Raw genomic sequence first — 22,974 nt, 5'->3', positions numbered from 1 at the left:
TGTCCATGAACAACAATAACCCTGTCCGAATTATGGTCACATTCTAGGCATTCACATTCTATTTATGGTCATCTTTTATACATGAAAGCCAGGGAGAAGGACTACCCACAGGTGACCACCAATTACCACCTTCAGAATTCCACAGGGTTTGTAAACCTGCTTCTCCGACCAGTCAGACAGACTTGAGAAAGCCCTTTGGAATGGAAGGGCAAAATTGGGTTAATGATCTATAACAAGTCCAGTTGCCATTGAACCTTTTTTGAGACCTGAATGACCTGAATGACTGAGAACCTTCACAGATATTTATGGTTATGAAGTTATAATTGGACATACATTTTTCATTTTTCATATTTTTCGTTGTGTGATTCAAACTCTTCTCGGCTCGACTCTGTCAATTTAGTATCAACACATGAAATGGCTGGATCATTTAAAAAGATCAATGAAAGGTATACTGGACATTTTCTTAAATTATGTAAAGAAATAAGGGTGGTAGTAGCCTAGTGGGTAACACTCTCGCCTAAGACCCGGGTTCGAATCACACTTACTACCATTGTGTCAAATGCAACTGATTAGTTTTCACTAACCATTGGACACACAGCACTGAGATTGGTAAAGGTGACAAACAGCCTATGGCCCTGTAATCATAAGGTTGCCACTGAGGTGCTACTGAGCAAAGCACCGTCCCCACACACTGCTCCCCAGGCTCCTGTCATGGCTGCCCACTGCTCATCAAGGGTGATAGGTTAAAAGCAGAGGACACATTTTGTTGTGTGCACCAACACTGTGCTGCAGTGTTTCACCATGACAATCACTTCTCTTTCACTTAACCAAGACCAAAGACAGCTGGATTGGAAATCCTGGGCTAGAAGATGCTACTGTAGCTGGTCCATGGACTGATGTGGGTTTCTAATAATCCGGCTGATATTATTAGACTGACAAATGTGCTCTTTCACTTATGTACACCACATCACTTGTTCTTTGGGACAGGGACCTGCTCATTCACACTGAATGTGCAGTGACTGTGAATCAAGAAGTGCCGTGGTAGATCAGATCCTTTTGTCTCAGCTTCACGCCACACACATGAGATTATGATTGTGTCATCGCCACGCCTCAGGGACTGTCTGTCTCCAATTCTGACCAACAGACAGACCTTTTCTTCGTCTCACCGGGTATGTTTGATTTCAAATATTTTTTTTGTAACAAACCATGTTAAATAGAAATATAATAGTAAATATAACAGAAGTGCAGCGCTGTCAGCTGAAAGCTTGGACAATAGAAATAACTGCAGCAGTGCTGGGGTCTGCATTACATCAGACAGAGGAAATGTAAATAAAGTATGCTCCAGCTCACTCACTGACTCTTTGTTTAATCACACTTGCAGAGTGTGTTTGGGTTTCTAGTGTATTATTAGCATAATATGTAACTTAGGCCAAAGTAAGTTGTTAAAATACTGTAGCTCCAAAAAATATTTCTGTAATTATTATTTTAACTGGTCTTACTTATATATCCTATTATTATTATTTTCATCATTGATGAAAAGGAGAAAGGGTCATATTTAATTTTTATTAAAAATGGGCAAATTTAGAGGAGATAAGACAGTCACATTATATATCATTATATATCTTTTTTTTTTTTTTATTTGAGTAAATGCATCCCTGCAATTCGTGACCTCTGCAAAAGCATAGGCAAAAACACAGGCCATGAATTCCCTGGTCTCTCCTTGGGGTTATTGGAGGTGAATGTTGGACCCGGTGAAGCAAATTAGGAAGTAGTGCTAGCTGCAGGCTCAGATCCTAAGTAAAACCATTTCCGATGAACAATTATGGAGGATAGGCTGGGATCAATGATGTAGTCTGACAAAGCACACACACACACAAACGTACACACACACACACACATACATGAAGAGGATGCTCTTTAAAAATAACAAGAAAAAGTTAGAAGAGTCTGGTTTTTGAAGTGCAATGTAATAACATATACAGTACTGTAATATATAATTTAAAGGATCAACAGGTTTCATTAAAAAGAAAAAAAAGCCATTGCCTTCATCACAGCAGGACAGATTCCTTTCCGGCAATATTTGAAAATAGTCATGAAAACTAGATGTCATTGTAAGAAAATGATTTGTTCTGAAGAAAACCAATGGTGGGCCCAGGTCTGAACTGAACCTTTCTTAATCTCCTTTTAAATCCACCGATAATAGTTGTAAGGAGGATCTGACAACTAGCAGGCTAGCTGAGCGGTAATGGTGGATGGCAATTGGAGGCAGACTCCATTTATTAAATTATATTTCAACAAAAACCTCAATAAATAAATACATTGAGGAATAAATAAAAAAACAGCAAGCCCTGCCAGCGCAATCATCTCTCCCTCATTTCTCTGAACAGACAATCACCTCTCTTAACATAAACATATTTTAGAAGTTCATGATAATCAAATTGCCCACTCATCAATTAATAAACTAATATGCCCTTTTAAAAATTCCAAAATTTACTGACAATAATTCATAACTAATTTTGCACTGTTACCACTCTGATTCAACACCATTTGTTAACAGGCACTAGCTCTGTTACAATAGTGTTGCAGGCAATTATCTTTGGCTTAATACCTAAAAATAGGATTATGTTTGTGCTTTACATTTGGGCTTGAGGTATGAGCCAAATTTAGCAAAATTTATTTTTTGTAAATTAATTAAAAAAGGTTCAATATAAAAGCCAAGTATTGAGTATATAAATGAATATGCTTTTCAGAAGCTGCATTTCTGTATTCTTTTTATTGATTACAGGTCATATTCTTGGATATCTTGAAAATCTGATTTTTTATCAGCCATAATTTAACATAACACAACCATCATCCCTTTATGTATAATGGATGTAGCAAATATGACTCACCTTTTAAAAATTAAGTTATGAAAACAAATGACACATTTTCACATTTCTTTTGAAGGGCAGAGTATATAGATACGTGAGTGGTGTGTTATATGTTCAGAACTTGAGAGCATGCAATGAAAATAAAGCTTCAGTTCTTCTGATGAACATGATATTCCGATAATATGAAGGAATGAATCTATGTTGGTATTCTATTAGTGCAACAAATTGCAGATTCCAGACAAAATTACTGATTTACTGAGGCTCTCAATGAAATGTAATGGGAAAGTGCATTTACGGCTTTGTGAAAACATAAAAGCTTCCCCCCCCTGTTCTGCTCTTCCCTCCTCTTCTACCCTGTTGTCACCCTGATATGATTATTTTGTTTTGTACCATTTAGGGGTTTTTCTTAGTCCTAATCACAGTGTCTCTAACATGGATGACATTCAGGAGAAACTCATTCCCTCTCCCTGCCTCTCTCTGTCTCTGTTCCTCTTCTTCAGTCTGTCACATGCTCTTTCTTGTCCCTCTGGTCAGCCCACTCTGCACACAGACACACACACATACACATGCACACACGCACAGCAGATCCATTAGCCAAGAAGTTCATTTTACTGCTGGCAGGATCATATGCCCAGTTGGACCCAAGTGCTCCCATTAATAGGGGCATCCTCTAATTTACCGAGATGAAGATTTGGTGGTTGGTGAACAATCTGCACAGGATAGGATTCCATTTTTCTTCTACCCTGTAGGATTAATAAAGGATTATGTAAAGAATAATGTCCGATAATTAATAGGTCTCACAGACATGTTCCAGCTGTATACCTGGAATTGTGAAACACTAAGTGAGCACAATGATGATCTGATTACCTACACTGTAGATATTATAATATATACCTGATAATATCAGATGCATTATTCTGAGACCTTGGGCATCTTTGAACTGGCATTAAGCACAACACTATGTACTAGGCCTGAGTCGTGTTGACTAGTGTAAGGTAGTGTAAAGCACTCTCACTCACTTACACACTCAGTATCTTTCACCGCTTATTACTAATAAGGGTTGTGACCACAGGAGTCCATAACAGCACGTTGGCCGCAGAACGGAGAGGGAGGAGAGAGTGGGGAGGCACTGGCCTCTGTGCAACCCATAACGTAAACTGTTCTCTGGATTTACATAAATAGACAAAAGGTGAAAGAGCTGCTTTTTTGTCACCCAGAGCACAATCTTAATTCTAAAAGTTTCTTATAAATAGTTCAAATGGGAGGAACCTGATGATTGAGAGCTCTCTCACACACACAGGCCACATGTTTATGAAATAAATGGGTTTAAGGTAAAATGCTTAAGATGCTTTTGGGAATTCAAGCTGTCACTATGTGTAAAATGTAAATTTTATGTAAATTGGTTTGATTATAGCCCCTGTGTTTATTAGGAAGTTCTGCCTTCTGATGTAACACCCATTTACCTATTTTACTTAACTTGCATTATTAACAGGTCTTTGTGTGTGTCCACAGTCTGCATTTGCCTTCATTTGCATGAGTTCCTTCCCAGTCATTGAGTTTCTTATTCTCTGACCTTTAGAGACAAATCAGTGCAGATATAGAGGGTTTCCACAAGAAAAGGCTGGAAAGGCTAGCGCCCTATACAAATTCACACACAAATACACTTAGTCAATGGAAATGAATGCAATTTCCCCGCCCACCTAGGTAGAAGGCCACACATTTGCATGCACACACAATGACAAAAAGTTATACAGTTCGCTTCACTTGCATTTTCTCCTAAAATGTAAAATGCTAATGGGGGGCTATTACAGAACAAATCCGCTTACTCTGACTGACTAACAAATGCCCTGGGAGCACAGGGGTGCTTCGCAGTCACTTCATCTCTGACAGGCATTTTATTCTAAGTTTAAAATGGTGCCTTAAATGCAGAAATACATTTGGATTCCACGTATTTAGACAATGGCAAATTACTTAAGACACTGTGCTGAAGGCAAAATTCCTGCCAGTCCAGAGCCATGGCCCTGCTCCTTACGTTGTGTAAATTAAAAGTTGGCTCTAAAAAAACGCTTCATCATAATGGTGCGATGCAATACAATCAACTACTTATTTTTTTGGAAAGAAAAAAATTGTGATTACTTTTTGTAATGTGATTACTGTTCTTGCACAGACTGAGTTTGAGTAATGGAGTGGGAACTGATTTGCATTTCACCAATGTTGAGACTTGTTGATGCATGGAAAGTAAACAAGAGCGTTTTCATTTATCACATATAAATTCAAGACGCCCTGCCATGACCATGAAGGGGAAGATATCATGGTCTGCAACTCTTTCTGGCACAGCATAACGAAATTAAACGTTGTTGTTCTTGAGCTGTCAGCGGCTTGTAGGCTACATATTGAAACAAACTAACAAAAAACGTTGCATTTGATCAATGACCGCAGTGGAATTGGGGATGATTTTCTGGAGTGAATGGAAATCTGTGTTTACCAAGTCATCGTCATGTTTCAGACGGGCACTTTTCCGGTGTGTCCAATTTTCCCAAGATGAGATGTGCCTCTCTGTAAATTTTTTTTTACTTCAAGGCTCAGAAGATATTCACTCCAGATTTTAAGATGAAGGTTATAATGACTTTTTTTGAGTCTCAGTGTGACTGACCAATATACAATCTGCTGACAAACAGAGACAATACAACAACCTCGGAAATTAAGAGCCAGAAGAATCATGAAGATGCCTGGAGATCTATCCTCACAGCTACTGAAGTGCAGGGGGAATCCTGTTCACGAGTTATAAGTCATAAGTTATAAGACTTCACACCCTAATACCCAGACATCACCCTCCTAGAAGACTTTCATACCCTCACTGAGAAGTAAATCAGGAGGCCCTATTTGATACTTAAACCCAAATAAAACAACCCTTAGAGGACCATCATTTGTCACAGCTCTGATAGCGTCTCCAAGCTCAGTGGTATTGGAAGGTTTAGGAAGATAATGAAAAAGCACAAGGAGAGTGTGAACAGAATATAAATCATTTGCTTTACCAAGTTTAAATGCTATGGGTGATTGTCGTGAAGATGTCTGGAACATTATCCAGGTCATTAAAAAAAAAAAAAAAACTTCCCAAAAAGAAATTAAAAGGCATGTAAATGTTATCGCACATTTTCCAATTCCAATTCCAATATATGGTCAGTTGAACTAAGCAGCATTGCATGAATATGTCTAGATTCGTGGTTAATAGTAATTTTAGCAATTATTTATATAACATATTAAATTGATTAAAAATTATTATTTTACTTTGCACATTTATTATTCATTTAGTGCTGTCTGTCTCATTGTTGTCTACATTTTTTTGTTACATGTTACTCTTGCACTGCCTGTGTCCCCTGTTTGCACTTTTTGTAGCCTCATTTTGTCTGTAACTTTGTTTAATTGTTTAAATGTTACATGTAGCACCGGGTTCATTAGAAACATTGTTTTGTTTCACTATGTATGTAGCTGATATTTATGTAGCTGAAATGACAATAAATAATGACAATAACTTCAACGTTATGTTGTGAGTTTATCAAAATTAAAGTCTACACTCTAATTTAGTTTTTTAAGTTAAAAATCAGTACAAAGAGGAAGATTATTTTGAAATGAGTTTGACAGACTTAGGGTTAGAATCACTCACATGTTCTTTGGTTGACTTGTAGAGGTGCCATTTAAATGAAAGTTCTTAAAGAAGCATGTTAATGCATATAGCAAAATATCACCGTATGAAACTATCCATCTTTGCAGCCTCAAAAGAGTTGTCCCTAGTGTGTGAGGGTGCATGTTCGTTCACACTCACGTAGCACCATGACGCCGTGGCGCAGCGACTGGGTGCGACTGGGCTCCATGGCAACGCTCAGCACAGTTGCGTTGCCCCCGGCAATGCAGACACGGTTGTCCTGGTCAGCATCCTTGAACATGCGCAGCAGCTGGCTGGCAATCACTCCGTTCAGTGCTGAGATCAGCACCATGGGGACAACAAATGACAGGAAGGCGTTCACCTGGCCAATAGGAAGAAAGGAACGGGGTCAGGTATGACAGGTATAGGAAAAGGGCTATTTCATTCATGGACTAATGATGTAAAGAATCATCATTTGACGACAAGGAGACAGAAACAGCAGAGGATCAGTTATTTGTTGATAGGAATCATACAATGGAGCAGACTGAATCAAAAGCAGACCAGGGAGGGAGGAAAAAAATATTCCAGCGGCACAAGAAGACATTCATTTGTGAGCCTGTTGGCTTGAAAAGAAGCTTCCGCTTCTAATTAGCTGCCATCATTTCATATCGCTGCCAGCACCTGAGTAATCTCTTTCATTTCATTTACCGCTGCATTCTCAACCCGATCACCATTGACCCCCCGCCCAACAACCTCGCTGCAGTCTCTCATCACATCCTTTTGTTATTTGGTGCGTGACGGTGATCACCGCCATCAAATGTTAATTGAGTTAATGAACAGATTGCACGGCTCTTGCCCTTCTCTTGGTCAGCCACAGCATTCCTTTACTATTCCCGCTGGGTGGGAAGAGAATTGGCATGAGAAAGTTCCATGGTTCTTCTGCAGAGGCACTGAAGTATTAAACGCTCCCCTGTGACACTGGCTGACTTTGAAGTGCAGGAGAGTTTTGTGACTCTGTGTCTGCATGCAGAAAAACCTGGAGTCAGGCTGGAACAGGGCATAATGTGGAACTTTCACCGACATGGCAGATTCCATCTTCTGAGCTGCAAAAAATAAAAAATAAAAGCATTGTAGTGGGTCACTGCCTTTCCCCTGCTGACCCAGAATAAGATGGATTAAGTGACTATCATGAAAGTTAATCAGGATTGTAATGTATTCTCATTTGAAACATTCATGGATATTCAGTTACAACTCATCCCTACTGGTTTATAACATACATTAATTCAGCCACTACAAGAGGAATTCAATCACGGTAAAACTTGATTCTGATTGGCTGCGGGTAGACAGCAGATATTGTCTAAGGGTGACTCGCTTGACCTGTGACCTTTGAGTAAAAACCCATGGATTCCCCTGCGACAGTGGATAGCCGGTCAGGTATTCAAGTGACTGAAATCAGGAGTGGCAGTGGCTGGTGGCCGGGGGAGGAAACTGAAAATGTTACCCTATTCATGCAACGGTTGTTATAAATGCACATATTTTGAAACAGAAGAGTTGGACATAAAGCAGAAAAACTGACAAGTTTTTTTTGTCTTATTTCCCTTATTTTCTCTGACACTCTCCTTCATTTATCAATGACAGCCCATGTTTTTGGATTTGAACATGTGTGCATTGGGGAGCGAGGAGGCATTTAATAAAACATAGCAAAAACACAAAACCGGGATGATGCTCAGCATGAATGCGAACAGATTACTTATAAACAGAAGAACAAATATGAATAGGATGACAAACCGATTGCTCGATAGGCAGTGGTGGAACTAAAAACCGCACAAATTGGTCAGGCATTGCATTGCAAGTAGCCCACAGTATTTTTCGCCAAATGGATATGCTGCTATTTATGTCTCTGATTGATTGATCCGTCAAGATCCTGTCATTTCCAGGTTCTCCGTTACCTTGTTCCTTCCTGTTTAGAGTTCTGTATGGTGCTCCCTGATTACCTAATTGTTGTTCATCTGTGATTATTAGTCTATCTGAGGGCTTATGTGTATACTGTATGTCTTAAATCACCACTTTGTGAGCCGAGTGTCACATATTGAATTAGAATCAGAAAAATGCATTCATCCTGCAGGAAATTGCAGTAGCTTTTAAAAATAATGGTCACAGTTAAAAAGAGGGCGTCAAATACAAAGCACATGTGACTATATGTGACGCGTGTATAAGATGGGAGATTCCAGGTCCATGACATTTCATGCTTTAATGAAGACCTCCTCTTCATCTCATCTCCAAGCTGTGGCCTTTCCCAAACAAACAAGAGATATCATATGGCCTGGGGGTGCCATGACGGCAAAGCCTTGTTGGGGGTGGATTACCACTGTGTTCCTGTTCCAGGGGTTCTGTTTATGCTTTGATGTTTTGCCTTGTCCAATCTGATTGGTCTCTGGCAACCTTTTTGGGAGTGTTCAGACCTCATGTGAGGAGCTCTTTTCCCCTCAGCTACTGGGGTGCTTCTCCTCTAGTTTCTGGGTTTTTCTCTTTACCCCCCTCCATCACGGCTCTTTTTCTCCCTCATCTGCTGGGATTCCTCTCCCCCTAGCTTCTGGGCTATTATGCTTCTCTAAGTTGCAAACTCTCTCTCTCTCTGAAACTTGGTTCTCTGCTCTTTCCCATCATGGCACCCCAGGCCATATGCTGGCATTTTGTTTTTTTATTTTTTAATGAGTTTAGTTTAATTTGTTTAGTACCTGGTGATATTTCTTGTTTGTCTGGGTAAGGCTACAGATAACGTTCATTAAGAAATGAAAAGTAATGAACTTGGAATCTCCCATCTCACACATGCATGAGTCCGGATCACAGAAAACCTTCTAAATCAGTGAGAATACAGCCAAAAAACACATATCATTGCACGTGAGGAGATCCACCAGAGGAGTTCACTGAACAGGAGTGCAACCAGCAGGCTGTGAGTGTGACATTAGATGAGATAGAATAATTTAATTGGCTTTTTGTGTGAGAACAGAAAAGCACAAATGAATGAATTTTAGAATTATTTAATAACTTTAGGAATGAGAATGTCAATCTGGGTCAGTTTGGATTCCAATATAAAATGGGACTAATAAGTGGCATGTTGAACTAAAAATGTGTAGTGAGCATGTGTAGTTAGTCCTTTTTTGGAAACTCTGGAATACCTTCAATACTTAATCTGCATTTAAAAACAGCCATCACATCAGCTGGATATCCCCAGATGATCTCCTGTTTGTATGAAAACAAGTAACATTATTAAATGTTACTCACCCAAGAGAGAAATGAATGAGGATCAACATTTTAATGATTTGTTTTCCACCAAATTCAGAGACCAAACAAAAAGGGAAATGGGACTAAATGTCTTTTTTATTTTCATACCCAGGGCACAAGGCATTGTCACTGTCATTGGATCTGAATGTGGGACCTGTTGGTGGTCCTGTTACAGTCCGTGTGGGTTGTGTGGTTTTTTTGTTATTAATACCCTTGACCATAAACAAAATAAAAATATATAAAATTGAATGTCCTAGTGCAATGCAAGTTCAGGGCAACTCACAATAAGAACATTTTCCCTTCACCAAAATATTGCTCTTCCCTTCTTTGATCTTCATTTGGAAGCTGCTCTATGATGAAGGCTGTGCAAACAACATCCCTGGAAGAATCGTTCCAATGTATCTCAAGGCCACCATCATTGTGCCTGTTAAGTGCCGAAGAAGTCAAAGTAAAAAGAATACAAGGCAGGCAACGAGACAAACAAACCCACTCCCCCGGCAGGGGGGAGTAACACTCCAGCGCCACCATACTGAGCACAGGAGCTCCTCAGGGCTGTGTTCTCAGTCCAATGCTCTTCACCCTGCTGACACGTGACTGTGCAGACCGTGGTGGGTCTCATCAGCAAGAACAGTGGAGGGACCACTCTTCACTGAACACAGACAGATCTTGTGTGGAGATTGTCAAGAACACAAGGTTCCTCTGGGAGCCAATCATTAGCATCACTACTTCTTGAAGCATCATTACTTCTTGCAAAGGCTGAGTAAAACCCATATTCCACCACCCATCCTCACCACCTTCGGTAGAGGCACTATTGCGAGCATTCTGACCAGCTGCATCACTGTCTGGTTTGTGAGCTGCAGCACAAGTCTCTCTTCCCTCCATAATAAACATTTAACATTTGGAAAGCCACCAGCCTTGTTTGACATAAATGTTGCTCTTGCACTGCCTGTGTGCCATGTTTTTGCATGGCATGTAGCCCAGTTTGTCAATGTCATGCATGTGTACTTTATGTCAGTCTGTAACCTTGTTTATATGTTACACGTAGCTCCAGGTTTTGGAGAAATGTTGTTTTGCTTCACTATGTACCGTCTAATCTGTATGTATCTGAAATAACACTCGACTTGAACTTGAAACAGAGTTAGCTGATAGAATCTCCAGCAGCGCTTCGAGGAGCATGGCATTGACAGAGCACTCATTACAGTCTTCCTTAAGAGGTGTGTCCTGTACCAACAGGTACTTACCTCCAAGCGAGGAGAGCATGCAAAAGTAATCCAGTTAGGTCTTAATCTGCCTCTTCCCCAGCAATCAGAATGGTGTTGGTTAAATCAAATACCAGTGAATTACAAGCATAAAAAACAGGGGGAGATTATTTGGTGACTTGTTGCCAGATATGGCTTGTTTCCACAGCCTTTTGCAAGTGTTCTTCTTAGCCTGGATTTCAAACAACAAATAACAACTGTCAGACGGGCTAAGAGGCTTGGAAATGACCGTGTCCCAGTTATCTCTCTAGTTACACTTGGGCAACCAATTATGCCGCCTTGATGAACACAGTTTATAGCAATTCCCCAGACGCTAATTTTCAAACGATTGTAAACCAGACATTACTGTCAAATAGACCCAGGTCACTTATGAAGGAGTTTTAATGTAATGCTGAGTTTGCAAGCTAAGATCCATTGTTCCCCACTGCCTCATTCACATCTCTCATGGTAATTAAGTTTCTGATTGTCTCCTGTGGGGATTACCCGGTTTGGACTTTGGGCTGCTCTTGACTCTCGATTTGTGGATTACCCTTTCTTTCATCATTGTGGATTACTGAGCCTTGTCTTGTGGACAGTATTAAGGATTACTTTATAGTTACAGGCTTGGTTGATAGGTGAAGGAAAACAATGCGCACAGCCCATCACCTAACAAAAAGTCCCTGCCTCTTGTGATAATTCATTCTGAGACTCATGGCCATGTTCAGAAGATTTGCTTTAACTACAGCATCCAGGTTAGCAATCATTATTTTGATTGGTAACATGAATACCATGTGATCAGCATATGAAAAAATAGCAGTTTTGCTAAACTCCTAAATACCATCTGACATGAGCATAAAATTGTATTTGGGACATGCATATGAAATATCATATTTTCCATTTTCCAATATTGTCATATGATCTGTCCATTGGCATGTGATTGTCATCTGATCTGTCCAAAGGTTTTTTTTGTCCTCCCACTAAATAAGCATCTACCTGGACGTGCACACTACTCTTCTGAATCAAGCTTAATAGTTGTTCTAAAACAAAAGGGGCAAAACAGATTGCATCAAAGAGAAAAGATGACTGTGTCTCAGAGCAGCAGGACTGTCTACACAGTGCAAGATGAGAGGAGAGTGGGAGAGTGCTTCTGAGATCTAAAAGGATGAAACGGAGAACAAAGACCTCACCTGCACTCTAAATCAGAGGGTCAAGCCGGACTCAGAGTGAAGGGTTGTGATCTATACTGCAGCTTCCAGGTCTTTGAGATGAAGTGCTGTCCTGCTCGACAGTATCAGCTGCATGCCTGAATGGGCATACGAGTCGTTACAGGACCTACTCGACAAAAATATGCTGTCATGATGTCATCTGTCATCTCAGAGTCAGCCTTGTCCGACTGATATAATAATGCACAGATCTTACATTGGAACTAGTGTCCTGGAATGGCAATTTATCACAAAGTGACCTAACCCTCACACCAAGGTCAATTTAGGGTCTCTGCCTAATCTGCATTTGTGAAGTGTGTGTGTTGGGGTAGATTGCATATGGTCACTAAACAGTATTACATTTTGTTCTTTGTGGAAAAAAAAAATAGGGCCAACCATGATTAGTTATGCCCTTTTATTAATGTATTTTTTATTTCCAATCATCGTTACTAGTAGTTTCTGTATTTTGCCTGTTGTGCAAGTCACAGGGCCACGGGGTGGCGCAACGACTACGTGACGATACGTGACTTCAAATCCTGGCTTGGAACTTGGAATCTGGGTTCCAGCAGCCACGACCCTGAGCATTTATGGAAAGTGAGTGAGTGAGTGAGTCAGCGCTGGGCCCAAACAGCTGAGAGGTTAGAGATACATGCAAATTAGGTATAACAGGGGGGTGGGCGCTTTGAATTTAAATGTAGTCAGTGTATTCGGTATGTCATGTTTATGCTTAACCCCGCAACCCATACGCTCCTCCCACTGAAAGATGGCATTTCATTGACAGGCTCGGTCATATATTTATCTCTATATTTTAGTATTAGGCACCTATGCATCTTTTAGTAAAAAAGGAAACACATCCTTTTATGTATTTACAGAACAAAAAAATCTATGCATTCTCATGGGCAGATATGAAAGCAGCATACAGCATACAAGCCTGAGGGAAAGTTCTGGAGCTCAGACGGGTGGAAGGACAACAGCTTTGGTTTCTTTAGGCATAAAGATTATTTTACACATCTGTACTCTTGAAATTGAGATGATAAAATAGGTTTTGTGTCCTTGAGTTCCGCTTTACATATAAGATGTTAGTTTGATTTGGGAAGTCAATTTATACATCGTGACTGAAGAAAAAAAAGGTTAAATACAAGTTTGAACAAACATGCGGACTGACTGGATAGCCACTTTGAGGAAAAGTCTGTAATGATGCTGCCCTGGCGAGTGCTATTATGGCAAAGTCAGAGACTAATGAGCTTTGGGTGAATTTTGGCCACTGCCATTTTTTTCAATGTGCCGATAAAAGAAACTTTTAATCATGCTTTACTTGTGAACTCTGAACTGGTTCTTTTAATTCAAGATTTAATGTTCTATTTTAATGTTCTGCAAAGACCATGCCTTTCCAAAACACTTTTATATGTTTACTTTTACTGCTAAGGCACCCATTGCTGGGATGGTCAGAGGATGTATGGGTCAATGTGTTTTCATTCTTCCGCAGAGCAAAAATAAATCACTTACGTCAGGGCTGTGATGATTGAAAAGATACATGTGTGCAGCCCTCTCTCTCTCAAGGCCAGGCTGCGAGACAAAGCTACTGTCCTCCTCAGTAACAAGAAATCTGTCTGTCTGTCTGTCTGTGGGCATCCCAGAAATGTTCTAACTATGAACACAGTCATTGTATATCTAACATTGTTATGTGTGTCTCACATACACTGCCAATCAAAAGTGTGGTGGCTACTTTTTACCTTCATGACTGCTTAGTTCACTATTGTCAACATCAAAAGCCGCTTCATGAGATGCTCATTAACATGAGAGAATGATAAGAATTTTTGGTTTGTTTATTAGATAGCCTCATGTGTGTTATTTCATAGTCTTTCAGTTTTTTCCAACCTGTTGCCGAGCGTTATGAGAAAACCGCAGGCAGACGGGTTTTCCTTCCCTAATACTACGCACATCATGCCTGCGTGCAGCCGCAGAGTTTAAATCAACAGTAATGGCAAGTTCACCTGTCGCATTTGGTTATAAAGCCTTCACACAGGCAGCTAACAAGCAAATGGCAACTTGCAGAGAGTATGGGGTCAGGAGAAATAATGCCAACTCAACTTTTTTCTAACATGTAATAAATGTATAAACGACAATTTTATTTGCTTTATCATTTAAGCAAGTTAATTTAATTTACATGGTCATAGGCCTCTGAAGTGCACGTTGTGATCAATTTTGATACTGTGTATAATAATAGATGATCTAGTACAGTCCATGCTTTTAATCTAAAACACACACCGAGGCATTATTATCTGCAGAACTTTCATTTCGGTCATTTGAGACTTAAGACTTGACTTGGACTTGGGACTAAAGACTTGAGACTTGAGTTGGCAACATATTGCCCTGCACTATGCTATAGTTCGGCATTGCATACTTTCTGCATCTATACACAAATGCTTCTGCAAATAAAAAATCTGTAATCACATCAAATCTGTAATCCATGCTGAAAATTGCTACTGTTCAACTGTTCCACTCGCTTATAAGTTGCAAAATTGAGTTCTACTCATTTTTAATACTGTCAGTGATTACAGAACAATTACTTCATGTTCATATCTAAAATAATGACACAATTTACCATTTAACAAAGAGTTTCAGAGACCACTACCCTATAGGTAAACTCTATATGTATACATGTAGTTGGTGGTTACTTTGTAATGTCCATCTTTGTAGCTTCATGGGCTGCAGGATACGCATTGACCAGTCCGACACACACATATCAGCATGAAAATCCCACTAACTTGAGTACATGATCGCGTATCTCAGTCATTTCTGCTGGATGGGTGAGTGGCTGACACAGACTGTAACCTTCAGAATGTTCAGAATATTATGTTCTTTCATATATGCTAGGCCAGCGTGTGTGTCTAATGATAGCCTTACAGAAATAGCAAATAATAAAAAAACATACTTTGAAAGAAGTGCAGCGACACTTTTTCCATTTAGTCATCACATCGATTTTAGAGGGAAAGTATTCCAGGTAAAAATGAATAATTCTGGCATTGTTTTCTTGTGATTCTTTTAAAAAGCACCATTAGTCTTACTGATCACCCTAATCAGAGAGAGATGGGTCACCATGGTTACAAGAGATCACTTTCATCTGTTCTGCATTTTCTGCCCAGTGCTTCCCCAGATCGTCAAGATCATCCACTGGAAAAAGTAATAATAATGTCACCAAACAGACAAAGGTGTCCATATCATGATGGTATGGCTTTTCACCCATTGGGATGTTCTCTGAGCATCATAAAAATGTATAGCTTCTAGCATTGGGTTCACTTTTTACTCTCAAAACAGAGCTCACCCATTGGTGACACGAGTACACGAGGAGAGTAAAAGTGAGAAAATGGAGGGGTTAGGTAGTTTAATTATATTTAATTGTATAAATTATTAATCAAATTTTTGGGTCGGTGATGGTTGACTGAGTTCAGGTTTTTACAATGGTGTTTTACACTCTGCCACTCTGGACATTGCTTGGATGAGTCTTGCCTGTTGGCTAGGAATTTGCAAGGCTTGGAAGGTGAAGAAAAGGGCAGAAGAGAAGAAACATTTTATTTCTTTAAACATTTGAACCACAGGGAGGGTGTGCATACTCAACTGACTGCCAAATGCTCCGGCTTTGAGTGTGCCCACAGAGATGCCCGATGGTGGCTGCTAAAATGCCCAAGTGTGCCAATTCAACTGAGCCTTTTTTTATGTATTGGATCAGGAGTGCAGTTGCCTTTAGGTTTTTATTGCAGCAGGCATCTAATTACTGGAAACGTGCTGGAAATGAATAAACAGAGGCCAGCAAACCCACTGAAGACTATTTTTTTACACACACTTGTGCTCCTCTCGTCAATTTGTATTCTAAAACTGCTTTTACTCATTACTGTGTATTAGCTATACATTAAAGAATGATTCAACAGAATGATATCAGGCTCCACTGACACTGGGAACATAATGCAGAATTTGCCTCGGTTTAGTTTTGTTGAGGCCTGTGAATCATCTCCTGTCTGTCTGCATTAATACAACATATTGAGTTTACCAGTGCAGGCACTTCATTATTGTTGACGTTAGGAAAGGGACATTCTGCAAATTGACATCCATTATTGGTAGAGGTGCTGTGTACTCATTATTTCTTTCTTTAGCATGCATTAACAAATGATAGATTGTATCTATGAGACCAACATGTCAGGTTTAAGTCCCATTCAGCTTAAAATGTCATTCATAAATGCAATCTTTCAAAAACGTATATGCAATCTCCTGACTAGTCAGAACTTGCTTGTGCAGCACAGCAGGAAGACTTGCCCCACACAAGATGACATCTTCCATCTCAGTAGGTTGGTAAATTAAGGATCTTGTGGATACACTGAAGCAACTCATGTATCGAGACTGAGATCAGCCTCGATATAGGGTGGTAGTAGCCTGGTGGCAGTGGTAGTAGTAGTGGTAGTAGTCGCCTAGTGGGTAACACACTCGCCTATGAATCAGAAGACCCAGGTTCAAATCCCACTTACTACCATTGTGGATCCAGGGGGACTGTCCCTGTAACTACTGATTGTAAGTCGCTCTGGATAAGGAAATCTGATAAAAGCAGAGGTGTAACTTCTGGCCCATCACCTTCTACCTATGCCTATTATGTGATTACCATCACATTAACAGTTCTGTAGTGAACACTGAAAACCAGACCAGGCCAGATCCTGGACATAATCAGCTAGATCGTGTTTGTTAAAATTACAAAAATTGGCAGCCCAGTATTCTGCGATGAATACTGTGCTAAACAGACTTTTCACAGAAACTTACTCAAGTTTGCTAAGAATACAAAGGATTTTAGGACAACACAAGAAGCCCTTTAGAGGAGTGCACTGGAATGTACCTGAAACACTTTCAGATGGAAAAGAAAGAAATGAAAAAGGAGCAGTGACTTGAATGTGAGAGGACAACTTATTATCATGTCACTGTTATTTCATACAACTATGCAGATGCAAGATACGATGATGAAACTTTCTAAGAGAATTCATCTCAGGAACATTGATTCCTTTGAGAATTTCTGATGCAAGTTCATGCCTATTCAAATAACCTACAGTTGCACTGCAGCTGAGTAAAGGCAATGCTTGCTAGCCTGCTTTTGAGCAATGAGACGATGACAGGAAATATTATTGCCATCCTGGATGGCACGTCATCACACTTCAATGACCTCGACTTAATCTTTCAGGGCTGAGTGTGATTTTGGACCTTTCCAGTATTTCCAGGGGAGTTTAAACATCTGCAAGATCATTAATTACATTTTTAAAAATTCAGGGTCATAGAGAACTGTTGACTCTCATCTTTAATTCTTACAAAATCTAGTTGTTTTGACATGTCAGCCTCCTTTTGATTCAGAATCCCTTTTCTGGAATAAATATCTTCATAAAGAAGAAACAAATGGGTTAATATCGCCACAAGCAAATGTAGCATGGAATGAGCTGGGTGCAGACTGTGCATGACACACCTTCATCTGAAATCCCAACAGTTAACACAATCAAAGCCAAATACCATTCCAGAATGGCCAATGAACATTTGCAGGCCTGTTTCACTGACCCCATTCCACCCAAGGTTCAAAGAGCTAGCAGGAAATGCTAAAGCCAATTTATCTCACTGAATTAGGGAAGTAGAGAAAATGAGGGTCTGTAGCACTTTGCTTTTCATTCAGTCATTCAGACTGACACAGTCTGAATGACTGTGTTCGTGGTACTTTCGTGGTACAACCAGCAGTCTAACTTTAGCTTGAAGAATTAGTTTGGTTATGGCAAAGGCTTGCAATTGCAAAACTTGGACCATTTCATGTACATTCTGCACATGCAATATTCGAAGGCACTAATGCCTGCATATCTCATTTATATTATATATAAAAAATTATATATAGTTATATATAAAATTAAGGACAGGACAAGCATTGTAGTGCATTTACAGGAAGTAAATGTGTTGTTCAAAATGCTTTATTCCCAACCCCTCACTGCCAGATTTCCACCCTTGTGCACAACGTACTGTTAATAGTCTTAATTCTCAGTGCATTTCCCTACTGAGCTATTGTTCTCTTTTTATACACTTAATGAGGGCACAGAGTGTAGCACTTTCACCCCTTCTTCAGACATCTCCATATGCTGAACTCACTGTCCCTGAGGCCTCATTAATAGCATGAAACATCTTTGACTGCATATTTAAGAAAACCAATTATAAGTCAAGAGGGGATTTTTCACAAATCATCTAAACTATGGTTCAAAAATATAACTTTTCGCTGACATACAGCAGCTTCTGTAGGATTTTTTTTGTGACATTTTCAGTCAAATTACTTTTTTTTATTTAGAAAACTATTTACACCATTAGTCTAGAAAATGTACCATTATTGTCAATTTGACACATTATGTTCCACATCATGAGGCTGATCTGGAAGGTTTTTTTAATGATCTGCTATCCTTTCAAGGCGAGAAGTCAAAATAGATTTGCTTTGTCAACTTATTTTTCCTTTTAAGCCTTTAAACTTCAAACCTTTCCCCCACATGTTGGAAAAAATCTTTTTTTACAGCTGTTTCCAGTATCTTTTTAAATGCATATATTAAAACGTAACCAGCAGAGAGAGGATGTAAAACCTCTCCAATTAGTGAGTTAGATAAATACACTTTGGTGGAGATCAGAAGTCTTTGATAAATAGCAAAAATACTTACATTTACTTTTCCTTTTTATTTTATAATTTTTATATCACCATATAGAAGCATGAATGTCAAAATTGCATAATATTTTGGATATGAATCATTTTGCTTTGACAATGTGCAGTGTAATGCATGTAAAGCCTGATTCTTCATGATAAAGATGATGTGGAATTAATGAATAGCAAATGTACAAAAATGTTCAAGACTCACGCAAAGTGCCAGGAATGTGATGTATAAATGATTTTAATATTCAAATTAAGAAAGTTTATGGCAATGTAATCCTCTTTAAATGGCAAACGCTGAATTGATTATAATAGTTCATTGCAAAGTTGCTAATACAGTACATGATTTTTTTTTTTATCCTTATGATCATTTTTTTTATTATCTTTTTTTTATCTTTGAGTCAGACCAGGGAGAAAAATGAAAATGTAATATACAGCCTAATGACACTAAGTGGATTCCTCCAGAGGTCAAAAAGCAATTAGGCAGAGTGGTGGAATAATGGACACCTGCCAGAGTCAAAATGCCTCCCCCCCCCCAAAGCCCATGCTCAGAAACGTTGCCACTGGCTGACCCCAGACCTGCCTCTCGCTGATGCACCCAGCTGTAGTCTGAGTGTTTGTCCACTGGGGCGTATTTGTCTCCATGCTTGTTTGAGGGGCAGCGGCGAGCGGTACAAGGGACATAAGGATGTAATTTGATTTGATTCTCTTTCTTCTGAAATAATTTGGCACAAAGTCTACCAATACCTTCAGCAAAATAATGTTAGAGGTCAAAAAGCTTGTGCTTGAAAAAATTAGTAAAAAATGTTCTTGCCATTTCTAAAATGACAAACTAATTGAAGAATCGCAAATAAGACAAAATGCAGGTAGTAAAACGTAAAAATATATTTAACATCTTCATCTTTTGGACAGGATGTTCTTCAATGGATATATTGCATCAACATTGCAAAAAACAAAACGATAAATGACTAATATTAATAATAATATACACATCACAAATGCAGTCTTCATGGATATCAAGCGCTATTTAACGATTGATCAGTCTTACATGACACACCCGTGTACTTTTGCTCACTTGATAATACATTTAATATTTTGTATGGTGTTTTAACATATCCAGCTATATATGCCAGGGAATAATATGTGTAATTTCATTCAAAAACGTCTTTAATGTGCAGAAAGAACTAATTAACTGGCCTTGCTGTTCCTATTGGAGGAGACTGTAGTAAATTGTAGACTTTTTACATTCTCTGTTGCATTTTGTTGTTTGGGACAGATGAACTACCAGAACCAGCTACCTTGTGTGTGCTGCATACAGTCAACCCGATTGTGCTACAGATGGGTGACATCCATAGAAATCTCTCCTGAATGCTCTGTAATCGGTTCTCCTCCCCGTGTTGGCATTGGTATTGAAAAGAGACAAATGAACAGCGGGCTGTTCTCAGACACTGGAATTCCTCCTGCTTTCTCCACTCCACTGGTCCACCCCCCTCCATTACACACCATTCCCCTTGGATCAGACATAATGACACTGTGAACCCTTCTTTTGCCAAATAATTAGTCAGCCTTTGTGCCAATGACACATGTAAACATTATGAACTGCAGGACATGTCCCTCATCAAGAGAATCCAGGGGATATGAAGGGAAAATAAGGTAAAAGAAGTATGGTTCACAGCTAATACAAACTGAGGCTAAATGTGCAGGCTCATTCTATATCATGCTGAAATGCAAAATGTACCAAATAGAATTATTCTATGTTGTCTCATGCCTCTTCTGATATTTTGAGGTCTTCCATGGAACAAATGATCTGTGGAATAGATCATCTGTGGTGCATTTGTGCTTGATGCTACAATGTCTGAATACTGGCTAATGAACATGAGGGTCAGATATGCAGTCTCTTCAAAATCTGCAATGATTCCTTCACTGATCGTAGTGTTGCACTCTCTCTCTCTCACACACACACACACACACACACACGCACACACTTCTCACAAGGCTGGCAGAAAGCTCTTTAATTGCTCTATTTCAATCTATCTTTTTCTAATTCTCTTCTATTTCTTAGTTTCTCTCTCGTAATGGCTTCTCTCCTGTCTGTATATGTCCCGAGCTCTATCGTGCGTCTCTCCCTTCTCTTCTGCCTCCAATCTCTTGCTCCCTTTCCGTCTCTCGTGCATGCTTTCATGAGTCACAGAACCAGAAAGAGTAGTGGAACCAAGTGAATGTAGTTCATTTGCATTCGTGGGGTTTAGCTCATCAGTCAGTACCATTAACAAAGACAGGAGCCCCTCTGGCTCCTCTCATTAGAACTCGAGCGTTTCCTTCTTTTGTTAGTTTGTTTTTCTTTTTGTCTGTCTGCAAGGCTCTGACGGAACAGAAGTGGATCCTTCAGCCGCTGGGCTAACAGTAATCAGTAATGAAATGACCTTTGAATTTAACGGCACAAACACACGTGTGTGATGTATAAGAGGCTCTGTGTGGTGATAAATCAATAATGATATCATTAATAATAATAACAATAGTGCAAAGCATTTGCTCCATTTTTGCTGCTGTTTAAACATTGTATTTCTGAACTTTCTGTGTCCGTGGATGAGATATTTGCTACATTTTCACCTTGAGAGGGGCTATTGATGATAATAAACGATGTCTTTTCATACATCCAGGCATTTTATTACCTTGACAACCTGCAGGCTGCTCAAATGACATCATAATGGACCAGTTCTGTAAAATGCTTTGCTCAAGCATCTGTCCCACGATCTTCCCTGGCGTGCAATGGGATTGATTTTATAATGTAAGATAATAATATGACATGTTCCGATCTTCTTTCCGTGTCATTCCGTTCGTGGGCAAGGCAACAAGTGACCGAGCTCCAACTTCCTCAGTCCCCTGCACTCACCTGCATGACGGTCTTGGTGGTGAGGGGCGACACGGTGGTCGTGCATATGTTCTCGGAGTCCACCGTGTGCTGCCCCATGGTGAACAGCATCGGCGTGGCCAGGAGGAACGAGGCCACCCACATGCCGCTGATCAGCTTCTTGGTGCGGCTGCGCGACATGATGCTCTTCGCCTTGAACGGGTGACAGATGGCCATGTAGCGCTCCACGCTCAGGCTGGCGATGTTGAACGCCGTGGCGTACGAGCAGCCGTCCCGGAGGAAGTAGTAGCCTTTGCAGACGGCCTCGCCGAACGCCCAAGGGTGGTGCACCCATATGAAGTTGTAAAGCTCGATGGGCATGCTGAGGATGAGGATGAGCAGGTCGGAGACCGCGAGGCTCGCCAAGTGGTAGTGGACCGTGCTCTGCAGGTTCTGGAGCGATTTCTTGGTCAGCAAAGTGTACAGGGTGATCGAGTTGCCCAAGCAGCCCACGAAGAAGAGCGCCACGTATATCACGGTGACCAGCACCTTGGAGTAGATGTCCGTGTTCACGTCCAAGCTGTCCTCCTGCACGCGAGAGTCTGTTCCGTTGCCGTGCAGAGACAACGAGCGATTCGCCGACAGAAGAACTTTCTGCGCCAGGGCGCGTAAGTCCAAAAAGTCCCGAGTGCTGTTCTCCTCCATGCTGCGAATAAAAAAGCACCACGAGCGCTCACGTTAAGAAAAGCGTCGCCCGTCCACGCGCATTTCCGTGTGATCCGCCCGTGCGTAAAAGTGGCGAGATCCGCCTGCTTGAGAGATCAGCCCGTGTGCAAAAGTGGCGAGATCAGCCCACTCCAGAGATCAGCCCGTGCGTAAAAGTGGCGAGATCCGCCCGTGCGTAAAAGCGGCGATTTGGGAACCCGCGCTCCCGGCTCTGCGGAGAGCTGCGCGGCGAGGTTGCGCTCCTTATATAGCCCGCCTGACGAGGAGGCGTTTCTGAATACAGAAACCTTGAGCGATGACGCGCTGAATGGATCCTCTCTGAATGGATTTTCTCTCCCTCTTTCTCTACACTTACCTAAAATAGTGGTATTTTAAACTAATTAAACATTTCGAATTAACTTATAAAATCACATTAACTGCTGGCACGTTTTTTTTTATCTCTTTGTTCAAATTCAAATTCAAATT

General features: G+C 40.3%; 1 protein-coding gene across 1 annotated transcript in view; it reads right to left on the bottom strand.

The window, feature by feature from the left end:
• ntsr1 (neurotensin receptor 1 (high affinity)) overlaps positions 1 to 22,710 on the bottom strand; it is a 28,955-nt gene extending 6,245 nt beyond the window's left edge. Inside the window, exons 1-2 of the mRNA XM_028994052.1 lie at positions 21,826 to 22,710; positions 6,694 to 6,895 (exon numbers count right to left, since the gene is read on the bottom strand). Coding sequence (XP_028849885.1) covers positions 6,694 to 6,895; positions 21,826 to 22,488 — 865 coding nt within the window. The 5' untranslated portion in view covers positions 22,489 to 22,710. The remainder of the gene's footprint in view (positions 1 to 6,693; positions 6,896 to 21,825) is intronic.
• Positions 22,711 to 22,974: the final 264 nt, after the last annotated feature.

The sequence above is a fragment of the Denticeps clupeoides genome, chromosome 10 (assembly GCF_900700375.1).
Source record: "Denticeps clupeoides chromosome 10, fDenClu1.1, whole genome shotgun sequence".
NCBI lineage: Eukaryota > Metazoa > Chordata > Actinopteri > Clupeiformes > Denticipitidae > Denticeps > Denticeps clupeoides.
This window is presented reverse-complemented; position numbering and strand designations above follow the sequence as displayed.